The 25,005-nt window shown below is 35.1% G+C and overlaps 1 protein-coding gene across 2 annotated transcripts in view; it reads right to left on the bottom strand.

Moving 5' to 3' along the window:
• nahoda (DOMON-like domain-containing protein nahoda) overlaps positions 1-25,005 on the bottom strand; it is a 182,713-nt gene that overhangs the window by 12,400 nt on the left and 145,308 nt on the right. For both annotated transcript variants that reach the window (XM_089097006.1, XM_089097007.1), the window contains exons 10-14: positions 18,768-18,877; positions 10,627-10,869; positions 6,632-6,891; positions 4,542-4,733; positions 2,193-2,343 (exon numbers count right to left, since the gene is read on the bottom strand). In XM_089097006.1, the coding sequence (XP_088953132.1) occupies positions 2,193-2,343; positions 4,542-4,733; positions 6,632-6,891; positions 10,627-10,869; positions 18,768-18,877 (956 nt within the window). The remainder of the gene's footprint in view (positions 1-2,192; positions 2,344-4,541; positions 4,734-6,631; positions 6,892-10,626; positions 10,870-18,767; positions 18,878-25,005) is intronic.

Below are 25,005 nucleotides of genomic sequence, written 5' to 3'. Positions count from 1 at the left end.
TAAACTTACTTTCAGTATATAGAGTGCTTGAAAAAATAAATATAAATTCGGATAATTAAATGTCATCGGTACACTTTTGGGGGTAGTTCTTTGACTATAATGCAGTTTTCATTTCGATCCAACACCATTTTTGTGGGGTTTCAGGCTATTTTTAGAAATCCCTATAAATTTGCTTTGGCAAGAAAACTTTTAACATTTATGGAAATAACAGTTACCATTCCTGAATCAGCTTTGAATGGCGATTCTTCCTTGCTTGACATTCTTTTTTTTCTTTTCTTTTTGCAAAACATGCATTTGAATTTTCGGTTACTGTAGGCCAGAGTTCTTTCTTTGCTAAAATGCATCTGGCGCTGCAACCATAAAAAAAAACATAGACGTCAGGACTATGGACAGACTGTACTCAAGCATAGTTGTATAAAAACACATTTTAAAATATAAATAATGTATAGCAGGGCAAATATGGTAAAATGAGATGGTAACGGGAAATAAGGTTATAAAACTAGCTCGGAGTGCTGAGTTAGTCAATACAAATTTATGATAGAATACAGCCGGTGTTTCCCAATGAAGTTTCACACTGATGTGAAATGAGGGTTTTTCACAATGAAGGTGGTGTTTCAACATACAACTCTTTATAATTTCCAGAGCTGTACTGACAGATTATCTTTATCCAGTTAATCCCACAAAGCACTCACGCCACCTATTTTCATGTCAGCATTACTAGATAAAAAGGTTCCAATTCTGGTTAGCTTCCAATTAAGGTTAATATATATATATAGGATTGTATAAACAAACTATTACCCTTCGTACAGGGAAAGTGAAAAGATTCATGTGCTTGAATCTGTGTAAACTACTAGGTTCAAACACTTGCAACTATGAGTTCGTTCGGACCTTCAACTTGATTGACTATGGTTGAACTAAGTCAACTTCAACCGTTCTATCCTCCATAGTCACAGTTACTCTGATTGTTTTACTATAAATCTAGTTGACTTCTCACAACACCTGTAACTGAGTAGAGTCAAAGCGTAATCACTTAAGAATATTGGAAATCTTACTTAAGCCCAGTTTTCATCACGGCTTTGCCAGTAGGATTGCCAATTTGCACACTTTTCGTGTGAATAGCACTCTTTTTTTAACCTCATAGGACCTCAAGCGTTCGGACCTTCAATTTTAGAATTTAAATATCAATTTGAGATTCTATCCATTTTCTTTTAAATTGCTAACAATATTTATCGCTGAAGACGCCTAGTTTTATACAGGAGAAATATCCGTCGTTTTGTCGCCTTTTCTTTTCCTGCTACTGGCCGTAGCAGGAAAAGCTTTTTCGAAACCCGTTGCTTTTTCTTTGTTTTTTTTTCTTGAGGTTTTCCCTCTTTGTCTTATCATGGCTCGCCAGTTCAACTTTATATCTTTTATAATACGTACGACAAATGCATACAATAAGACAAGATTATCTTAAATTCTTACACGGATGTGCAGACAGTTGTCTAGCATTAATCCCCTTGATCTTGCTTTAAAAATTCTTATGTAAATGCAAAAGGATCACTTTTAAATAAAAAAAAATGTATATCATTCTATATTTCAATTACTAACTGTCTCTAGAATTACCAATACCCCCCAAAAATTTTGTTTGGCATCCTCAGGCAATAGTCTAGATTGGCCTCGTTATAAACACGGCCTGAAACCTCTTGAAAGAGCGTAGTGTAGATACTCCACCACATATACCATTTCGAGCTCCTTAGATAGGGTATTAAATGATATAGATAATGAAAAAGAAACACAGTAATTACCAAATCCAGGACAGGATTTGGTCATTACCAAATCCAGGACAGGACAGGATTTGGCACATATACCATTTCGAGCTCCTTAGATAGGGTATATATCATTTAATGAAAAATGAAAAAGAAACAGAGATAATGAAAAAGAAACAGAGTAATTAACAAATCCAGGACAGGATTTGGTAATTACCAATCCAGCACAGGACAGGATTTGGCACATATACCATTTCGAGCTCCTTAGATAGGGTATTAAGTGATACAGATAATGAAAAAGAAACACAGTAATTACCAAATCCAGGACAAGATTTGGTTATTACCAAATCCAGGACAGGACAGGATTTGGCACATATACCATTTCGAGCTTCTTTGATAGGGTATTAAATGATATAGATTATGAAAAAGAAACAGAGTAATTACCAAATCCAGGACAGGATTTAATGCAAATTCTATTATCGGAAACAACTGGGGTCACTGTGTGTTTGCTGATTCTTTTTGAGACAGCGCTGAAAGCTCCACCATGGATTGGATATTTGAAATAAACACAGTTTCCGTCTCCAAGTTGTACGTCCTATAAAGAAGAATGCTTAATGTAATATTTGACATGACATAAATAGTGATTCAAACGCCTTAATATAAAATGTTAAATGACATAAAACCTGAAGTGATACAAAAGATAGACCCCAATACTAGGATTCAGGACAGAAAACTAGACAGATACTAGATAATATATCGGCTTTAGTGATGCAAAATATGTTATGTGATACTTTTCATCAAGTGGGTATTAATTACCCACCCTATTAGACGAAACAAGTTCGATCAGTTTGAAAAAATCACATAAATTTAAATTAGCTGAAATAATCCAAAATTTACAAGATCATTCTTTAACGAACAGCTGTATTATTGAAGAAATTTGTCTTCACAATAGTTCACTTTTTACATATTTCTGTCCCTTATTGGGAAATGAACCTCCCTGATCTTTCTTATGTGTGGCCTTGGTGACATCTATATTTTGTCGTAACCTTTCAAATTTCCGCCAGCGCTCTTTTCAGTAGCAGTTGGAGATGCACAAATGCCCCTTCCTCTAATCTGCAAATATATAGCCCTACCCATATATTTCCCATGCATTTTACCATGCATCACTCTTAAAAGGGGCAAATGAGAAGAAACAGGTAAACTTTTCAATTAAAGAAATTCGACTCGTATACTTATCCCTGGAATATTTAGATGAGGCAATTACTGGCCTAATTACTGGGTTAATATTTACTGGCCTATAGCAGTGAAGTTTATTGAAATAGAATTTGCTTAATTGCAGTGTCTTGTTATTTCTCTATGGCTGGGAAGCTTAGAATGAACGTTTTTGTGCCTTATCAACGCTTTAGTGACCTTTTTAATGCTTTTCTAATTGCAATTTATGGAGAGGAGTAGCTAACACCACTCCTCTCCACTATTATAGGGAAGTAGAACTATCTCTCAGAGAACACTTGAAAAACTTCAATAAGCTTTTGTATTTAAGAACAAAGCTAAGCAATTCCAGGAAAATCCCAGTTCAAAAATCTCAAAAATGATACGTTTCGTTTACTCTAAGAACAATAAAATAAATAATCATCTCTTATTAGTCAGATGAAAAGTTTTTAACATGGAATAATTTTCGTAAAATCAGTTAATGTAATCTTTTCAAAAGGTTCTAAAGCTAGGTTCTGGAATCAAAGTTTGGTTCAGTAGGTAAGATTTGCTTCACTTGTGGATTTTGTGGCTTGTGTATTTGAATATTGTAAATATAACTCGAGGAGGACAACAGATTATAAAGTACGGTATATTTTTGGATGTAGGGCATGCTCCCTCAGTGCTCAAAAGAATCCATCACCAAGCACATTAAAAATTCGCAACCGCCATAAATCGTTGCCACTGATATGTAAATCGGCAATGTAGTTAAATATAAATCATTGGTGTTATCTAAATTTTTCGAATACATACCATAAACTTCTAATAATAACATTGAGTCGTACATTTTTTTTTTTTTTTTTTTTTTTTTGCATTCAAAACACACCAGTAATTTATATTTAATGATATTCTTTATTTACCAATTTGTATTGCCAGTAGTAAATATTACCCATTTCACCAACTTATACTGTAGCCTAGTTAGTAATGATCGTGGCTTCCTGTTTCCCAGTGTCTTACTATTATAGAACTTAAACTGTGAGTTTGTAAGCTCTATGTTTTTGAAATCTGTGCCCAGAAAACTCTAACAACCATCTCAAATTGTATATTATATTTTCACATTTACCTATTTATATTGTCACTATTTATTTTGTCACTATTTAAGTTTCTACAATAGCAAAGAACAGAGAAAAAATAGGCCAGAATTATCAGCAGGTATATGATAGACTGATAACCGCTGTACTGAAAAGTGGTAAAAGAATTAGTACCCATTGGCAGCGAATAAAGACTGTTATGAATAAGAAAATTTTGAAATTTGGACTTCTGAAGTTATGAAGCTTATATGATTTTGAAGTTTGTGCTATTGTAAATTGTTTTAGAAAAAACCTTATCTTTGTCTGAATACTCCTCCTTTACTGGTGAATGTCTATACAATTTATATACATGTTTAAATATGGATTATTGAAGTGCATACATTTATCAAGTTTATGCGTCTTTCTGATCTTCATATGCAGTTTGCTGATTCCCGGTTAACATTTCTGAAGCTTATGCATTTGAAGTCTGAAGTTTACTTTTAAAAAATTTTAGAATAAAAGTGAATGTATATACCTGATCTTTATCTGGAGTCTCCCGTTTTCTGGTGAATGTCATTGTGGTTTTGCCATCTAAAATTTGAATTTTTGAATCCCTTGCGTCTTGTAGCTGATCAATCCTGGGATGGCTATAGCCTAGAATCCACGTATCTACAACTGCACTTCGTCCATTTGAGTCTAACCAGCCAATGACAGCGTCAGTTTCAGACTAAAAGCAAAATAACCAATAAATCTTGAAAATCGAGAAAAAAGAAAAAAATCATATGGTTTGTGTCCTAAGGACGCAGGTAAAATATCGGATGACATTTAATGTGCACATTTTAATGTGACATTTAATGTCAAAATTTAATGTGCAACCAAAATTGATGTTCTTCTCCATGGAAAGATAAGGTAAAGGCGAAAAATACGACAAGGGACTTTAAAGGCCCTACCGGCGGTGCTGATCTCCGTTTCTAGGCCCTTCAGCCAGGAAGTGCAATAGGGGGTTTGGGGCCAGCCATCCTGTGCTTTCACAAGCTCTTCTTGTTTACCTTTTCCATATTTCTCCAGGTAGCCATATAAAAGTTTTTCTATATATATATATATATATATATATATATATATATATATATATATATATATATATATATGTGTATTTTTCTCGAAAACAATACCATATTTTTTTCTGAAAATTTGCATACCAACATTTTCCAGCGTGAAAGAACTATCTAGATAGTCAACGAATTCGGGAAAATTCGCTTCCGCTCCCAGCCCCCTTAATTAATTTTTTATAATTGTCTACTAGCACTACTACAAACAATTCTTCCGTCCATCCCAATCTATTCAAAGCCTTCCTCTTTAAACCCTCCCAGGAAGTTCCCATTTCCCTTATATCTTTCTTTACGATATCCTCCCATTTCAACCGAGGACGATTGTTTTTCGTTTAATCCTAAACGGCTGGGCAAAAAGGGACAATTTTTGGCAATCTGTCATCCTTCATCCGCAAAACGTGTCCTAGCCATGTCAACCTTTCTCTCATTATAGCCCTAGAAAGCGGGATCGCACCACACTTTTCGTAGAGCCTACTGTTTGATATACGGTCAGTCAGTCGGGTACCTAAAAACATCGGTAGGCAATTTCTCTGGAAAATATCTAGCAAATCTTCCTCCGTTTTTCGGAGCGCCCATGCTTCAGAAACATGCTTGACCACTGTCATCACTGTAGCTTCCAATATTCTAATCTCGGTTCACAGACTTATCTTCCTATTCTTCCAAACTTTTTTCAACTGTGAAAAAACACCCTGGGCCTTGGCTATTCTACTTTTAATATATTCACGGCACCCACGGTCTTAATTAATAATACTACCAGGGTAAATGAAACTGTCCACTTGAACGATATTTTCGTTACCCAACATCACCTTGTCATTTTCATTTATCCTAGCCTTGGCGACTTATTCTTCTTAACATTAATTTTCAACCTATTTTAGCACCATGAACTCATTCCTCTGGTATTTCAGATAAACAAGCATGCAAATTAATTTCCTTGTCTTTTATTTTACCCTTCTATGATAACTCACCCCCAAACGAAAAAAAAAGAATTAAAAGAAATCAAATATTAAAATAGATCCTATAGGATAACTTGCACAATATATTCTACCTGTATTTTGGAATATAGGTAGAACGCCCTAGAACAGAATTCCTTGTTTTTTCTTTCTTTTTATTTGTCTTACTGTCCTTTTGGCTGCTCAATTTTACATGCAGTATAATTCTCCATTTGATTTGATTCAAAAGGATTAATTTCACTTCTTTGTGATAATATACCATCCTAAGGCACAATGTTTGAAGTTCAGATAAAAAAAAACATGAATTTGTGGTCCTCGCCACCTATCCCAATTATAGTGGAAACCAAACTAGCTAAAAAAAACAAACTCTAAGCTGCTTGGAAATGTCTGATTTTGCTCCTGTGACGGAATTCCCCTGGGAACTTCCCGCGGGGGGGGGGACTTTTGGGGGGCGGAAATTCTTCACAGGATTGAACACGCCCGACACCGTTTTTATATATAAAGTTCACTTTACCAAGTGAAGGTTGGTCCCCTGGTATTGAAGATTAAACATATATCGTACTAACCATTGTAGATGACTGACCGAAGCCAATACCGACCCATTTATTGGTATAATTAGTTCGGACCGTAAAGGCAATATCATCGGTCTTCTCTCGATATTCCCATTTGGCATAATAAAGACAATCTTCACCACGTGGATTGCAACGATTTGGATATTTGAATTCTCCACCACAAAAAGCGTCCGTTTTATGTTTGTGGCCTTCAGTGTGGTTGTGGTTTGAATGATTGTGACCATGGTTGTGATCTTCTGACTGAGATATGTTACCTGAGAAAACATTGCAAATTATAGTCTTACCATATATTAAGTATAATCCCATGAATAACAATAGTAGAAATTATAATATGATTTCGTATACTAAAATTGAATTTATCATGAAACCTATATATACCGAACTGCAAGCATACGCTCTAATCCGTTTTGATGGTTTTACAAAAATCCTTATCAAACTTCATGTTTTTGTTGAAGCTGGATTCACACGCGTGTTTTGCAAGAAATCAAGGTTCAAGAACATTTTTATGTCAAGACCCAGTCTGTACAAAGTAGGCCTTGGCTAGCCTGGGAAAACATTTGCAGGTTAAGTAAACTTCAAGCTGGAAGGCCTTCTGGTGACCCAACTCCACTTTTTCTTAACCTCCCTTATACTCAAAGTACTAGAAAAGACGAGTATGCAGTAGTTTAGGGTAAGCTAAGAAAGATACAAAATTACCAAATGGTGGATGGCGTTAGTGATTCTTCTTTTCAACACTAGTAGCAGTTTCCATTCTTAAAAGTACACCATGTTACTTGAGCTTTATGTTTTCTTCAAGAAGGATGTGGCTAACATGAATGTAAAATTAGGTCTGGAAACAAATCAACTAAGCTTTCTTTCTAATTAAAAAATAAAAAGGAAACATGAATATTTTCTAGGCCAAGCAACGTCTTTGACAGGCAAGAAAGTATGTCTTTTCTGTCTAAACTTATCCTCAGAGGAAAAAACGAAAGGGTAGGTAGACTGAGCCCCCCAAAAGACTAAATTAAGTCCGTCTAAATAAGGCTAAATAGACACTGGGCCTAAACAAATCCTGAGGATGCATTATTGTATGAATTTTAATCCTTTCTGAAATTTCAATAGGATAGTCAAATTTGACATGTTAGTAAGATGTTCTGTCAAGCTACTATTAGTCTTTTTGATCTTCTTGATCTTGCAACAGAACTAGGCGTTTTGTGTCTCACCTGGAATATGGAATTTAGATGTTACGTGGGAATTTGGTTAGCCGTAAGCTCCCCAGTGTCAGTATTATAAGATTGAGTGAAGTAAATACAAATTAAATGTAATGTTCTTGATTTTCTCTATAATAAAACGATAAAAAAAACGTAAAGAAGAGGGAAACGAGGATAAAATCATCCAGTGAAAAAAAAACGCAGATTACAATCGAAATATTTCGGTCAAGAATTCCGCTTGACCGTCCTCAGTACAGAGTAATAAAAAAATACCGACAACACCATAGATAATATAAAAGACAAAACTTTAAAACAATTTTAGTTTTTGCTTTAAGGTTTGGTTTTTATATTATCTTTGGATTTTTATCCGTATTTTTTTTTAATTATTCTGCACTGAGGACGGTCAAGCGGAGGTCTTGACCAAAATATTTCTATTGTAATCTGCGTTTTTTTTTCACTGGGTGATTTTATCCCCGTATATCTCTTCCTTGCGGTTTCTTATCGTTTTGTCATGACTAGCCATTGTGGTCTCAGAAATTATTTATTTCTCAATAATATTAAAAATAGAGCATACAAAAGCCTTGGTTATAATGTTTATGAAGTTGATTGGCCAGAAAGACACCCCACTTGGACTGCAGTGTGGTGTCTACCACACTGCAGTCACTAAAGCGTAAGAATTCTATTAAGCATACAGAATAAACTTACATTGACAGCAGCTCCTATTCATGGCACAGTTTATATCGAATTTACAATATTTATTTTCCCTTTATTTAGTTGGGGCAACGAGAGTTTTTTTTTCTATGTTCTAAAGATTTGTACTGAACTTTAATATTCCTATCATTAGTTCATGCTTTTATTATGATTACGGTTGATTTAGCAACTGCTACTCTTTTGGCGGGTTCAGTTAGAGCATTAAAATATATGTAGTTGTAGGCTTTGTGTGTACTGCAATTCATTTTTACGTGCTTGGTTTCCTGATATTTAGAAGTTTTGCGACCCAGGTCTCTTGATCTTTTTGATTTGTTTGACTTTCCCTGACCTGACCTTGCCTTGCCACTCCTGTTGAAACAACCTCTATTATGCCTATTATTTCGGGTTCGATCCCTGGTGTGGTCAGTTTCTTGGTTTGGGACACGGGTCAGGGGTGTAACCCTGTAAGCTTAGCCAGAGGCAACCCAGCTCTAAATGGGGACCTGGAGAAATCTGGGGAAGGTAATCAGGAAGGGTGTGCGGGAGCACAGGATGGCTAGCCCCCAGCCCCCCATTGCACTTCCTGGCTGAAGGGCCATGAAACGGAGATCAGCACCGCCGGTTTGAACCATAAGGGCCTAGTGCCGCATCCTATTATGCCAACAGTTGATTAGTCCGAAGGACACCACACTAGACTATAGTGTGGATAGATTAAGAAGCAGTGGCCGAAAGAATGTCCTTTTTTCCCACTTAGAAGATTCAAATTGCAGTATTATTATATGACAGATAATTGTCAAATTAGACAATCAAATAAGGAGAAATTTGACAGCTTGAGACCATTCGAAAAAGAAAAATCAATTCTGAGAGGCGGCACGAGTCCAATTGCCCCCACCCTGTGTTTATACCTGAACTGGCCTTACCTCTTTTACTTTCGAAATAACTGCGGGTAGTTATTACATTTCTGCAGTTTCGTCGTCCACTCGTTGAAACGTGCAACGTTAAACGACCTAAAGCAAACAAACTAAATCACTTTTTTCTTTATAATTCTCATTTGGGTCTTCCACCCTTTCGCGTCTTTCAGTCGTATTTTATTTTAGTTCGGTGCATTATGTTCTGATAATTTTACTAAAATCTCAACAAGCGTTGTTTGTTTTTGATAATTTTTAAAATGCTATGAAATTGGTTGAATTCTTCATATCATAGCTAGTCAACTTTTTTCCCAAAAACTGAAAAAGCAGGTGTCTATGCAATGTACCTTTATGATAATGGCCTTGGCATCAATTCTAGTGATCGATATTGTCAATAATATTTTTAGAATACTACAGAGTATTGAAACTTCAATCACTCTGAAAAGTAATTAGTTCTACAGAAATTACACCCGAGAAGATTTCGGTCCTTCGAGTCAAACTTGAAAGCACAATTAGTGCCATTTGGAGCTAGTGATGAGATGTGTAATGGTGATTTTTTAAATTATTTTATTTATATTTGAAACTGTTAATGATTTATGCTTTATTTGTTTAATGCTGTGCTCGTCAAAGACGTTGCCTATCTGCAGCTCCAGACGTGCATGATGAATGAAGATGCCTTCCAGACACAACGCCTCCGAAAAACTGAACGTTTGACGTGATTCGACAGGATACTGACTTTGTAAATTATTCTATCGTTTAAATTGCCACGCCTTTCTGAGAAGCTTGAATCTCACTCACTACGTTGATATGACCATCTACTTTGCTTGCCCGCTCAAACGCACACCTGACTCATCTTCGATTGAGAGGCAAATGCCAACGGCTTGAAATGCCCCAGAGGATGACCCCGCGAGAAATGGCCGGACGATATCCACTGTCAACTCAATAACCGAAGTAAAGATTCAAACAAAGCTTTGATCCTCGTCAGAAACAGATCACTCACAAGACGAGAGCTTTAATTCTGATAGTTTAAAGAACTGGTTTCTAGGAAACAACACCCAAGAACATTTTGAGCTTTGAATTCGAAGTCACGAGTATTTACGGAAGTCAATTAAAATACACTCTAGTCTTCCGTCAATGCAATCTTTCAAACCCCATAATTGACCAATTGACTTCGTCAATTTAAAGTTACCTTGCAACTTACCATTCTCCTGAATACTGACTTCAGTAACAGCATCAGCCTTAGCGAAGAAGTCAATCTCAACAGCACCTCTATTTTCCTTGCCGTGGTACTTCAATTCATCTGGCTTGTAAAAGTCAGGGACGGATGAATTTCCAGCTTCTAAGCCGGACTTGGGAACGTGCTTATACCGTCCAGGCTCTTGACCTTTTGACCAAATGACGTGCATTATCCCAGGCAGTATAGAATGATCAGTTGGCTCCGAAGCTGTGAATAAATATGTGTATTCATTAAGAAAAAATTATAGGGAAAAAATAACATAATACGGTAAACTGTTAACTAAAGAGGTCCCGAAATCGAGCTAGTTACTTTGGCATGCTAATATCATTAGTAACCTCAGGTTCCAGGTAACCTCAATTCAACCTCATTGGCACCTTTCAATTAAGCAGCAAAATAAGACAGACTTGGTATTTTTGAGCTACTTTTCTCGTCTGGTGTGAGAAGGAATGGATTGCAATTTTATGTTTGCACAATGTCTTAAAATAATTTTTTTCTTAGAATTATCTTTTTCTTTCTTTCTTTTTTGAATAAAAGAATGAACCAACATAGAACGACACTTAAATACGTAAGAACTTGACGATCTTATAATCAATAATCAATTATTAATTCATGATCAACTATCAATTGATTAATTAATTACCAATTATATTATAATGTAATAAAACATCGTCTCAGACCAATAATATAATATTAAGAGAAAAAAGCATGAACCAATCATTTTTTCATTTAAATACGCCAAACTTTAATGATCAATTAATAATCTTAACATCTTTCTATGCAAAGACAAATGAAATACAGACAATATATATATATATATAACAGTTTATTTATAATGTCATTATTTTTATAAATAATATAATTTCCGTGCTCAAAACAAGAACATATCTCTTATGAAATTTTCTGTGATAGAAATATGCGTTATATGGCTTTAGATATCCTCTTCCTATGTAGCAATCAAACAGTTCGTGGTAACGAACTGTAAGTAAGGAGCAACCCGGCTCAATGGTAACCGAAACTCTAGAAAACGGGTTTTTGATACCAATAGATATATCGAAAGAATAAGATTTCAATGCTGATTTCAAATATATAACTTTCATCAAGTTTAGTGCTACCCATCAAAAGTTATGCACCTGAGAAAATTTGGCTGATTTTCAAAAAAAGGGGGAAAGACCCCCTAAAAGTTATAAGACCTTAATGAAAATCACACCAACATATTCAGCGTATCAGAAAACCGTACTATAGAGGTTTCAAGCACCTATCTACAAAAATGTGGAATTTTACATTTTTGGCCAGAAGAAATATAACGGATTCGTGTTAATTTGTTTGTTTGTTGTTGTTTTTTTTGTTTTTTTTTTCCCAGGGGTGATCCTATCGATCCAGTAGTCCTAGAATATCGTGGGAGGGCTCATTGGAACGGAAATTAAAAGTTCCAGGTCCCTTTTTAAGTGACAAAAAAATGGAGGGCAACTAGGCCCCCTCCCACGCTCATTTTTTCCCAAAGTCACCCGATCAAAATTTTGAGATAGCCATTTTGTTCAGCATGGTCGAAAATATCATAAATATGTCTTTTAGGGTGACTTAATCCACCGAAGTTCCCTGAAGGAGGGCTAAAAGTTATGATCTTTACCCCCTGTTAACATATCGTAGTATTTTTTGGTATGTATGACGAATTTGTATGGAGATTTTTTTTCGGGGGTGTAGATGATAGTGCGGCTCAGTTGTTCTGGAAACGTATCATTTAATGACGGAAATTTTTAATGGAGGACGGGGAAATTAACTGCATGTTGTGACAGACTTGTACGCATTCTGTATTTGTTATTCGGAAGTATAAAACCATTTTCAGGACGGATTTTTTCTGGAGGGGGGGCTAGAGGAGGGGTTACTCTGGAAAATATGTCCGTGGAGGATGTTTCTTTGGGGTGAGGGACATTTCTATGAAGGGGGCGCCGGATTTCCAAGCATTATTTAAAAAACGATCAGAAATTAAATAAAAAAAAACAAGTTTTTTCAACTGAAATGTAAGAAGGAATATTAGCACTTAAAACGAACAGAAATTATAACGTATGTGAGGGGGTTCTCCCCCAAGTCAATACCTCGCTCTTTACGCTACAGTTTTTTTTTAGTGCTTTCAAAAGAGCTATCTATTATAATTAAACGGCCTTTGTTATTCAGGGGTTTATGAATCAAAATTTTTTTTAACTTTTAACGTAAAGAGCGTGGTATTGACTAAGGGGACAACCCCCTCATATACGTAATAACATATACCTAATAAAAAAAAAACAATAAAAAAACAAGCGATACGGCTCAATAGTAATCGAAACTTTAAAAAACGGAATTTTGATGTCAATAAATGTATCAAAAGAATGTGTTTATAATGCTGATTCTAAATATATAAATTTTATTAGGTTTAGTATTACTCATCAAAGGCTACGAGCCTGAGAAAATTTACTCGATTTTTAAAGAGGGGGAAACATCCACTACAAGTGAAAGAATTTTAATGAAAATCACACCCTCAGATTCAGCGAATCAGAAAACCCTATTACATAGGTTTCAAGCTCATATCTGCAAAAATCTGCAGCTTTGTATTTTTTGTCAGAAGAAAAATATACGAATATAGAAGTTAGTTACGTAACTTAATTTGTAAAGACATCCATTTAGCAAAAGAAAAGTAAAATTTTTATGCAAATAAAAGCTGCATTAACTAAAAACGATCAGAAATTAAATGAAAAAAATAAGTTTTTTTAAACTGAAAGTAAGGAGCAACACTAAAACTTAAAACGAACAGAAATTATTCCGTATATGAAAGTGCATGTCCCCTCCTCAACGCCTCGCTCTTTACGCTAAAGTTTGACTCTGTCTCACAACTTTATTTTTTAAAACAATAAAAAACTTTAGCGTAAAGAGCGAGGCGTTGAGGAGGGGACAGCCCCTTTCATATACGGAATAATTTCTGTTCGTTTTAAGTTTTAATGTCGCTCCTTACTTTCAGTTTAAAAAACTTGTTTTTTTCATTTAATTTCAGTTAGACATAAACAGGAATAATAAATTAGTTCCGCATACATAATCATCCCATTAGACTGTATTTCGGCATATGTTTTATAGGTTACTGAAGTTGGGAACTGTTTTTGTTATTTATTTGCCAACTATTCTAAGCTATTCTAAATCCGTCCTAGCGGAGTAGTTAGCGTACTAGACTTGAAATCCTTGTCCGTAAGGAGGGGGGTTCGTGCACTGGTTTTTGCTGGTTATTTGGTTTAGAAACAGGGGTAAGTGCCATGACTCTGTAAGCTCACCCAGAGTCGACCCAGCTCTAAATGGGCACAAGGAGGAAGGGTGGGCAAAAGCACAGGATGTCTGTCCCCCAGCCCCCATTGCACTCCCTAGCTGAGGGATCATGAAGATCAGCACCGCCATTAGGGACTGTAAAGTCCAATATCGTATTCTTATTCGTCTTATTCTAACTTTCATGGTTTAAAACGCATAAAAGCACAAATTTATGATCAAATTAACAGTAATTTTCGATATTGTATTTCATAACCTTCTTTGGCGTCCTAAACATAATTGTTCATCAAAAATAAACAACAGTATCTATAAAATGTTATATTTACTTGCTGAAAAGTCTGGCTCTTAAAATTCCAAGGGCACTGAAAATGAAATCTAATTTTTTGAATGAAATTTTTTGTGGAAACTTACATAACCACGTATATCTAAAAAATTAAGATAAATAAAAATAAAAATTAAATTAGAAACTTAATTTTCAATGAAAAATACTTCTATGCATAGTTATGCAGTTTTTGGTAGTATTGAGCGTCAAATTTTAAAAAATTAAAAGCAGCAAAAATAAGCTAAATACTTACGGCATAAAAAAGAGAATGCCTAGCTTTCTTTTTAAGTTGTAGTTGTCTGTGGGCTCAACAACCTATTAATATCTCACATTTTGAGGACGAAAAGTGTTGCCAAATTTAGCAAATTAGTTTGGCTTATTTATTCTCATGGTTCAATGTGGCAATACCGACAAAAATGTGATACTGCCCTAGGACTACATAATTTTGAAACAGCCAAAATAAAAATCTTAGAGAAAATCGCTATTTTCAGATATTAACAGGTCCAAGATATGTCCAAGGGCAAATATGTTTTTGCTTTGATGTCTCCGCTACTTTCAACATATAAAACAACGGGAATCCAGCCTCCCCCCCCCCAAAAAAATGGCCTATTTAGTTACTGTAAAGATTGGTGGTGACGGCAACACTTTACCGATGGCGCTATTTCTTTATTTATTTAGAGACGTCACAAATTGTAGATATCAGTTGCTTTTTTAACGTGGTTTTAAAGTTTTGTTCCAGCTCACTATTGTCACTAGTAAAATAATCCCCTTCTCAAAAAACGGCAATTATGACCAGGGAGGTACGCACGGGTGGGGGGGGGGGCTTAGATCCAACCACCCTCCTCCTCGCTACAAAACAATTTTAAGTTTTCCAGAATTTCTGAGAACTTCTTATTCAAATTATAAAATGATTTTTTTTTATTATTATCCCCCACCCCTAATAAAATGAAGTACGTTTTGTGACTATGTCCATTTTTCATGGCTGCTTAGTTTAAGGAAATAAAACCTTGTTGGGTCACGGTTTCCACAGTCCAACGTTCTAACAAATTTCCCCATCGAAGAAAGTATAGGATCAATTACAGTATCCGCTTCCTTAGACTACGATGAGCTTTTTAGTTCCTTGTACTTACATGGAAAATTCAAACATGAAAAGATGAAGAATATAGGCAAAAACAGAAAAAAGTACATTTTAAAGGCCATAACTTTCTTTCAGGGAATCTCAGCGGAGATTTTCTAGTATTCCTCTCTGATTCCAAGTAAACATGGCCATCTGATTTCAGGGCTTCGTCTCGATTCACTTTTTCTCCAGTAAAAATTGTTGCTTTTCACGGAAAATAGTGAGTATGACCGTTTTCCAAGGCCACTATTGTCAATCATTTTAGGGAAATAAAATATTTTTTCAGAAGTTCTATATTTTTGAATTAGAATCATGAATTTCTCTGTTTTTACGATAAGTATGAAGCACGCAAGGCCATATCCAGGGGGAGGGAGGGGGTTTGAACCCTCCCAAAATGTTTGTCCTACGCGTAGAAACGTAACACAAATAAATATAAACAAATTTTTGTTGTGTTTTTTAAAGTTTTTTTTGTATCCCCCCCAAAAAAAAATCCTTTTGTAACCCCCCTCCCACCCCCAAAAAAAAATCTCAGCTACGACCCTGGAAGCAAGTATAATATATATATTTTGCTGCACATGCTTCTCACCCCTTCACATTTACTTGTACCATTTAGGCTAGTTAAAAGATCAGAGATTTAGAAGGCCGGTCAAACCCTTTGTTTTACAAATTTACATATTTGAAGAAAACATAGGATGAATTAGTTTCTTTTTTTATTTTTATTTGCTTTTTTATTTAATTTTTTTTATTGTTGCTTACGCTCGTTTTACCTTTCTTCTGTCATTGTCAATTAACCAAGGCTAAATGCATTAATATCGATATGTAATAAAGCTTAACAAAGTTGTGGGTTTTTTTAGATCAGAGCCCTCTGTTTCCGTAAAACAACTACTACTGCTACTACGACTAACAACTCACCGCAGCACCAAGCCGCCTGCGGTCAGCAGAACTACGCATGCTCCTCCTCCATCCCAATATATTCAAAGCCTCCCTCTTTACACCGTCTCAGGAAGTTCCCATTTCCTTTAAATCTATTTTTACGACATCCTCCCACCTCAGCCGCGGACGACCTGCTTTCCGTTTAGAATAAGACGATTGACCGAAAGGGACAATCTGATAAGATTGATATGAATCTGAAGTTCTACGTTTTTATGATAAGTGAGAAGCAACTACAAAATATATGTTTGGCTGCACACGTTTTACCTGACAATTACTTATAATATTTTTAATTTACATGACTGCGTTTGGCCACCATTTTAGAGTACTTAAATATTATTTAGAAATTGCAAATATCTGAGCTAGAATCCGAATTTCTCTGTTTTTACGACAAGTGTGAAGTAAGTATAAAACATGTTTTGCTGCAAATATTTTAATCTTCCTTTTGTACTTTTTGTTTGAATTTCATGACTGCATTGGCAAAACATTTTTAGAATAATTATTATTATTATTTTTTTTTTTTTTTTTTTTTTTTTTTTTACAAACATGAATTTCTGAAGTACGACTCTGAACTTCATTGTTTTTATGATAAGTATCAAGCAAATATAAAATAAATGACCCCTGCTTTTGTATTTTTATCCCTTTAAAGTTAGTTATGGTAAATAACTCATACTTTAAATGCATTTCGCAACCTTTTTAGAGTACTAAAAATTTATTTTAAAATTCTGATTATCAGAATTAGAATCCTGAATTTATCTGTTTTTAGGACATGTGAAGCAAGTATAAGACATTTGTTTTTCTGTACATATTTTGCTCTCGACTTTTAATTTACTTAAGGCCATTTTGGCTTTATATGACTGCATTTGGCAAAATATTTTTAAAGTAATTAAGATTATTTTACAAATTATTAATTTCTGAAGTATGACTGAAGCTCGTTGTTTTACGATAAGCATAAACTAAGCATAAAATAAATGTTTTCTCACAATTGCTTTTGGTAGCGGTTTTGACTGCGTTTGGCCAAAAAATTTAGAGTATTTAAATATATGTTAGAAACTCTTAATTTTGATTTTGGGTTCTGATTTTCTCTGCTTTTATGACAAAACAAGAAAACCTAGTGCAACGAAGAAAAAAAGAAGTAACTGACAGTCAGTAAAAAAAAGAAGGGAAAATTGCAAATATATGGACCAAGACCTCCGCTCACCCGTCCTCAGTGCAAGAAGAATAGATTTTGCATTGAGAACTACTGCGTTATTACTTCTACTACTACCAACAACTCACCGCACGACCAAGCCGCCTGAGGTAAACACAGGTACGCACGCTCCGACTGTCAATTACGCGTTTTTTTACGCGTAACGCGTTGTACTACATTTACGCGTTTACACGTTGTACTACGTTTTCTCGTTTTGTCACTCCTAGCCAGTGTGGTCTCAGGAATTATATACTGTTTTATAGAAATCGTTAAGCAAGGGTGATATAGAGTTTTTCCTGCGTATGTTTAATTCTCAGATTGATTTATACTTATTTACACTGTATAACAGCGGTTGGCAGTATGGTTAAACACATTTTAGAAAGCGCAACAAATTCAACAGTTTAGAAAAGACTAACGTCTTGACGTAAGCTAATCACATTATTCCTTATTTCTGGAGATACAAATAATCCGGCTTTTTAAAAATTTACATTCGTTTTAAAGCCTCTTGTGCTTTGTCTGTGCTTTGTTTGGCTTGTGCTGTCTGTTAACAAAATGAATGATTTTTTGGAGGCTTTGAGAGTTCAAGGTGCAAGAATAGATTTTAAAATTAATATTTGGAAGACTAGGTTGCTTGGACTAGGAATAAATGAAGGTGAGGAGGTGATGTTGGGTAACGAGAAGATCCATCAATTGGATAGCTTCACATGCGTGGGTAGTAAAAAGTTTAAAAGAATAGTCTGTGAACCAACATTAGAATATTGGAAGCTACAGTGATCATGATGGTCAAGTATGGTTCTGAAACGTGTGTTGCTTGGAAGACAGAGGAGGATTTGTTAGATGTTATGACTAGGTTTGGGTGCCCTTTTGGCTGACCGTATATCAAACAGTAAGCTCTACGAAAAATGTGATTCTGTACCACTTTCTAACGCTATAATGAGAGAAAGATTGAGATGACTAGGACACGTTTTGCTGATGTATGATGATAGATTTACAAAGATCGTCCTTTTTGGCCAACCATCTAAGTCCAAACGAAAAGCAGGTCATTCCCGAATGGGGTAGGAAGAGGTCGTAAGAGGGGAGCATAAGGAGACGTCATATGGAGGGGTGCAAAAGGGGCGTGTATAGCTGTGTTGACTTCAGGCGGCTTGGTGCTGAAGTGAGCTGTTAGTAGTAGTTACAGTAAAAGCAGCAAGAACGTTTTGGGTAGAAAAAAAGATATTAGTAAACTCTCTATTTCTCACGATATGACACGGTACTCTACTGACCATTCGTCTTTCGCCTGAAAATGAATGTTGTCACATCCTCTTTCTCCTCAGCAAAAGCGCCGGTTAAATCGTTTCTTCCGCCAAAATAAGTATCGACCCGGGGCGTAGATCTAAAATAAAAAAAAATGCAACCATTTAAAGGATAACATGGTAATATAGATAACGCTCAAAAAGGACAATTTACTGAGTAAACTTCCAAATTAAGAAAAAAACTAATAAAAACTGGCTAGGACCAATCTAGTGGTATATAACGATCCACATTCTGAATTGTTCAAATAAACAATTTTGAGCAGAATGAATAGGCCTACACCCTTGAGCTACTAAGTGTATTAAAATCAATAAAAAACAACTTGGAAGGAAGAAAAAGAACATAACTATTTCATCAAATAATTATATTTGATACTAGCTGACATATTTTTAAAGAACAGGTAAAATGCAATGGTGTGATGCGGGGTTAGAATTTCTACAGATTTAAAAGGAGGAAAGAGACAAATTTTTATTATATCTGCAATTCACAACTGGGCAGAGAACACGAATATCTTTCTTCGACAAACAGCTTTCGGGGATTGCTTAAATCAGCTTAAGGACACATTCCTCTCGTCGCCTCATCTCTCCTTGCCCCTACAGGTCTTGGCCAACCCAAATTACTTCCAAAATTTGAGTCATTATTCTAATCCCTTTCGTCGGCAAAGATAGGTTAAAGCTGCTTCTTTTTCAACATTTAGATATAGTGATTGAATACGATCAACTTTAAACTATTATGCAAACGATGCTATTTGTATAGATCTCGATTCGTTTCCATCTTTTTGTTCTATTCCTGAGATTTCATTTCCCTTTTTTTCATCTCAAATAAACAGGTTATCTCTTAGCCTCAGGTTACCTAGTAATCACCATAGCAAATTTATAGAATTCAAGCTTGAATTCCAGCGTGAATAAGCGCCAAGTTTCATCTAAAACCAGTTCAGTCTCCGTTTTCTAGCGATGCTTCCAATACTCATTCTTGCGCACTTTTTTACTAGAAATTGAGACAAGTATATGAGAGCACAATAAAAAATTGACAGCGGATGTCTCTATAAGTCGCATGCTCTATTTCAACTTATTTTCTAACTTTTCTTCCGAATTAATAACACACCTTGAAATATAGAATAAAAAACCATGATTGAAATAATTTTTATAATATAAATTTGTTGTGAAACACTTATTAAACCTTTTTAAAATGATATTCACAAAAACAAATTATTTGGTCTTTGTTTAGTATTTAATTCGCAGTTTCAAATTTACACACTAAGTTTCTTTTTTTTGTTCTTCGTTATTTGTTGTTTCGTTCGTTTTTGTTATTTGTTCTTCTACTACTACTACTACTAACAACTCACCGTAGCACCAAGCCGCCTGAGGCCAACACAGCTACGCAAGCTCCTCCTCCATCCCAATCTATTCACAACCTCCATTTTTACACCCTCCCAGGAAGCTCCTATTTCCTTTAAATCTGTCTTTATGACGTCCTCCCACACCAGACGAGGACGACCATTTTTCCGTTTAGCCCTAGACGGTTGGCCGAAAAAGACAATCTTCGGCAATCTGTCATCCACACAACGTGCCCTAGCCATCTCAACCTTTCTTTCTTTTTAGCCCTTGAAAGTGGGATTGAACCACATTTTTCGTACAGCTTACAGTTTGAAATACGGTCATTCTCCCGGGTACCCGAAACAATCCGTATGCAGTTTCTCTGGAAAACATCTAGCAAATCTTCATCCACTTTTCGCAGCACCCATACTTCAGAGCCATTTTAAACCACTGTCATCACCGTAGCTTCTAATATTCTAATCTTGGTTTGCAGACTTATCTTCTTATTCTTCCAAACTATTTTTTAGCTGTGAAAAATCACCCTGAGCCTTGGCTATACTACTTTTCCACTCCTCACCCCGGTCTTTACTAATAATACTACCAAGGTAAGTGAAGCTATCCATCTGATCAATCTTTTCGTTACCCAACGTCACCTTTCATCTTCACTTATTCCTAGTCTTAGTGACTTAATCTTCTAAAAATTTATTTTCAAACCTATTCTAGCACCCTGAACTCGCAAAACCTCTAAAAATTCATTCATGTTGCTCACACTGTCGTCTAGGATGCTTAAGTCACCAGCATAATCTAAGCCCAGGAGTTTTTCCTCCCCATTTGAATAAGTGGTCTAACATTGCTTTTCCTGTGCTCCTTAAGACAAAGTCCATCAAAATGATCTATATGAGGGAGGATAGAACAAACCCTGCTTAACTCTTGATTTAAAACAAAACCAGCTGCCAACCTCATTTCCTACCTTAACCGTAGCAGTGTTATGTGCAGTTGTACAGTCATATGTCCTTTGGCAAGACGTTTGTAACGGGTATGAATGCAAGGCTCGGGGCCCGACTCTTCCCAAAATCGATTCTTATCCAATCTAAAAGTGTCTCTCTATATGTTCCAGCTTATATCCTTCTGAAGAGCCTCTATTCTAGAGCTTTACCTAAGAATTTAGAAGTATCTTTCCTTTGTTTTTTTATGTGCATTTTTTCTGTCGTAATTTATGACAAAAGTACCGTAGCGACAAGGCCGTATCCAGAAGGGTGGGGGTTAGAGGGTTCACACTGAACATTAATTAATACCCTTAAAGAATACTCTTAGTCACAGATTGGCTTGAAGGACCCCTCTTCAGAAAAATACAGGCACCAAGTTGTATTTTTTTTTTTTTTTTTTTTGCATTGACCCATGTTCATAAACCAGTTAATGTTAACGAAAACTAAGTAAGGTACCACTTCTTGTTGTGACCGTAGATTTTTGAGAAATTTTGACTTTCTCACAACTCTATTTTTTTAAAAAATAGAAAACTTTAGCGTAAAGAGCGAGGCGTTGAGGAGGGGACAGCCCCTTTCATATACGGAATAATTTCTGTTCGTTTTAAGTTTTAGCGTCGTTCCTTACTTTCAGTTAAAAAAACTTGTTTTTTTTTTATTTAATCTCATGCCAAGTTCACAACTCTAGTGTCATATTTACGTATCGAAGCCAACTAGTTAATGGGCAACCAGTCACTCTTTTTGCGCCCTTTTTCCGAATTTCAGGTCACTTCTTATTCAAATTAGCAAATAATAGTTGTCTTTTATTACTAACAAAATTAGCTCACCAGAAATAAATAATCCGTGCAGTAAAGTATTTTATTTATAAATTAATTCAATTTTACTTATTAAAATCCACCATGGCCAAGTATATCAATAGGTTTAACCTAGTATATTAGTAAAAATTATACAAGTATATTAGTGTGCTTGTACATGGGAATATTTTAGTATACTTGTATGTTAGTAATGTAAATTGATATACTTGTTTATTAACGTATACAAGCATGTTTGTATATAGACTACTGATTAATCCATAAATATTTTTTTTCTATCTGGAATTATTTCAAAAATTCCGGTTTCGTTCTATGATCATGAACTAATCTGAAGTCTTTCCACTCCATCAGCCACGTGGAAAACTTGTTAAGATGGCCTTTAATAACAAAAAAAAACAGTCAAGGTAAAAATTATGCACGAAACTTTATGCAAGCCATTCATTTTCATGAAGGTAAGACGTATTGCAAATAATTGCAATATATTTTAGAATCCGTTGTAAGAAATAATATTTTGCAGGAGAAAAATTGGTTCATGCATGCAACTTAAAAATTTATTTTGCGATATCAATTTATCCTGAGATATTACGATTTCAACAAAACTGTCTGATTCCGTGGTACGCCAATATCTTAAATATTATTTTGCTTCTATTAGATCCAATATTTTTTTTGTCGAGTGATCAGAGTGAATTCTTATAAATGGCTGAAACCTTCTCTCTCTCTGTATCTCTTTCTCTCTCTCTCCCTCTCTTTTCTTCCCCCCCCCCCCACCCTCTCTCTGTCTCTTTATGAGTAAATAGTATGTGTATATAGCGTTCAAATAGTATGTGTATTCTTCCGCTCCTCTAACGGCCGTGAAGCCTTTGTGGGAATAAGTACCATGCATTTGTTTGTTCCTTTTCCTACATTAGTTTTTAAGAAACAGCTTTTCCAATGAAAATAAATATCAACATTTAATCTTAAAATGAACAGGAATTATCCTGCGCATGAGTAGAGCAGCCCCTTCCTGGGAACTAACTCTAATGTATTTGGTAATTGCTTAATACTGCGACAACACCATAATTAAAAAAAACATATTCTTACGTTTTTGGTAATTTACAATTGCTACAATTTACAATAAACAATTGCTCTAGCTGGATTGCAAGTTGGGGGTTTTGGTTAAGATAAAAATTATGTTGAATTTCGTTGACAAATTTATACACCAGTTTCAACAGGGATGGGAAAATGCCAAAAATAGGACAGTATAATAATAAAATAGGACAATACAATCTTTCATCCCTTGGTTCTATGACTATCTACCTTAGTTCTGCCTTAGGAATGGCGTATAAACGGATGATAAATAGACATATCTATCAACAAATGAAATGACATCATTTCTATACAATCCTAAAAACGGCTTATGCCAGATCTGCCCCTCACTCACTCGGACTATCTGTTTTGGCTTTTTTTACAATTCCATAACCATTTTCAATTAGAAAGTAATTCTGTATAACAATAAATCTGTCCTGGGAGTAACACTCTGAGGTTATTCGAATTTTTATCTTGCAAGTTATATTCTTTCAGCATAACCATTTTGAATAAGAAAGTAAATATTCTGTATAACAAAAAGCTGGCCCTGGGAGCAATATTCTGAGGTTATTCAAATTTTTAGCTTGTAAACTAAATTCTCTCTGCATAAGCATTTTCAATTAGAAAGTGCTTCACTTAGAGGAAGCGCGAGCTGCAACTGAAAGAGCGGTGTATTTAAAATAATTGAAGGGACATAACTGGTTCATTACTTTCAGCTATTCAGTTATAATTAGTTCTTACTTCGTTTTCAAAGCAATTTTTTGGTTTTCCGTCAGGATGAGCACAATGCCCACAATTACATAGCACATCATTAAACTAATTTATCACAATGACAAAATTACAAACGGTTAAAATGAAGCTAATTGGGAAGAATTTATGACTTTTTCGTTTTTTATTTGTAGAGCTTCTATCAATGATTGTAAGAATTGTAAAACTTGAAAAAGTAAATTTCAAATAAAAACCACTTGTGACTAAAAGGAAAATATTCCAATGTCGATGCATAACAGTTTAGAGCCCATATTTTGATTTGCTTATTTATTTTTAAATTGTGCATAAGAAAAAAGCTTGCAACAAATGCATCGAGTTTGGATGGCACGAAAAGTGTGTTACCTAAAAATTTGTGTATGCGTTTTAAAAATAATTTTTACCCCCGTCCCCCCAAAAAAATTCTTTTTACCCCCCCCCCCCCCCCAACAAAAATCCTGGATACGACCCTGCAAGTGCAGAACACCAAATAACTCTTCATATTCTAAATATAAAACATTCCACTTTTCAAATCAGACTTAAAATAAAGCCTTTCCCATGGATTCTTTTTTTTAACTTATCTGCTACAGACCACAAATTGCAGTGAACGATCTAATTTTCAAAGATGTCTCATAACTTCAGAAACTACATTTTGCAGTTTTTATGGCATCATTTTCCCCTCTTTCTTAACCGAACCAAGACTAGATTGTTACTACATTTTTCATTCTTTTCACTAGACTCCATCAACCAATTGCTCAAACCAACTTCGGGTTTATGATCTTTGTTATGTCAATTTACATAAAATTCAAGTGAAAATTCAGGAACAATTCAAGAGAGACAAAAATTCAAATCATAAATAGCGACGAAGACCACACTGCCTTTCCATCATAAACAATAAGTAGTACAACAGGGATATTTTTTTATACAAGGCAGTGGAACGCAACTTTTAAATGAATATTTCGACCCTATATCCAAGGGCCGTCCTCAGCAAAACAAACGAAGAAAATAAAAAACAATATAAAAGAAACTTACATTGAAATTCAATCACTAAAACTGAAAAAAGTTTTAAAATTTTCAAAACAGGCCTAATATCATTACTTCAAGGAAGTCCTGGTTGAACTTCTTGAAGTAATCCTGGTTGAACTTCCTTGAAGTAATGATATTAGGGCTGTTTTGAAAATATAGAGGCTGGTCTTTTTTATATGATATTATATTACTGCTCTCGCAGTTTTTTCTTCTTTTTCTTGTTTTTGAACCGAGATCAGCGATCTACAGTTCAGTAAAGGTAGG

This window comes from Artemia sp. Qi Xiang Cuo, chromosome 11 (genome assembly GCF_049724085.1).
Source record: "Artemia sp. Qi Xiang Cuo chromosome 11, ASM4972408v1, whole genome shotgun sequence".
Classification (NCBI taxonomy): domain Eukaryota; kingdom Metazoa; phylum Arthropoda; class Branchiopoda; order Anostraca; family Artemiidae; genus Artemia; species Artemia sp. Qi Xiang Cuo.
This window is presented reverse-complemented; position numbering and strand designations above follow the sequence as displayed.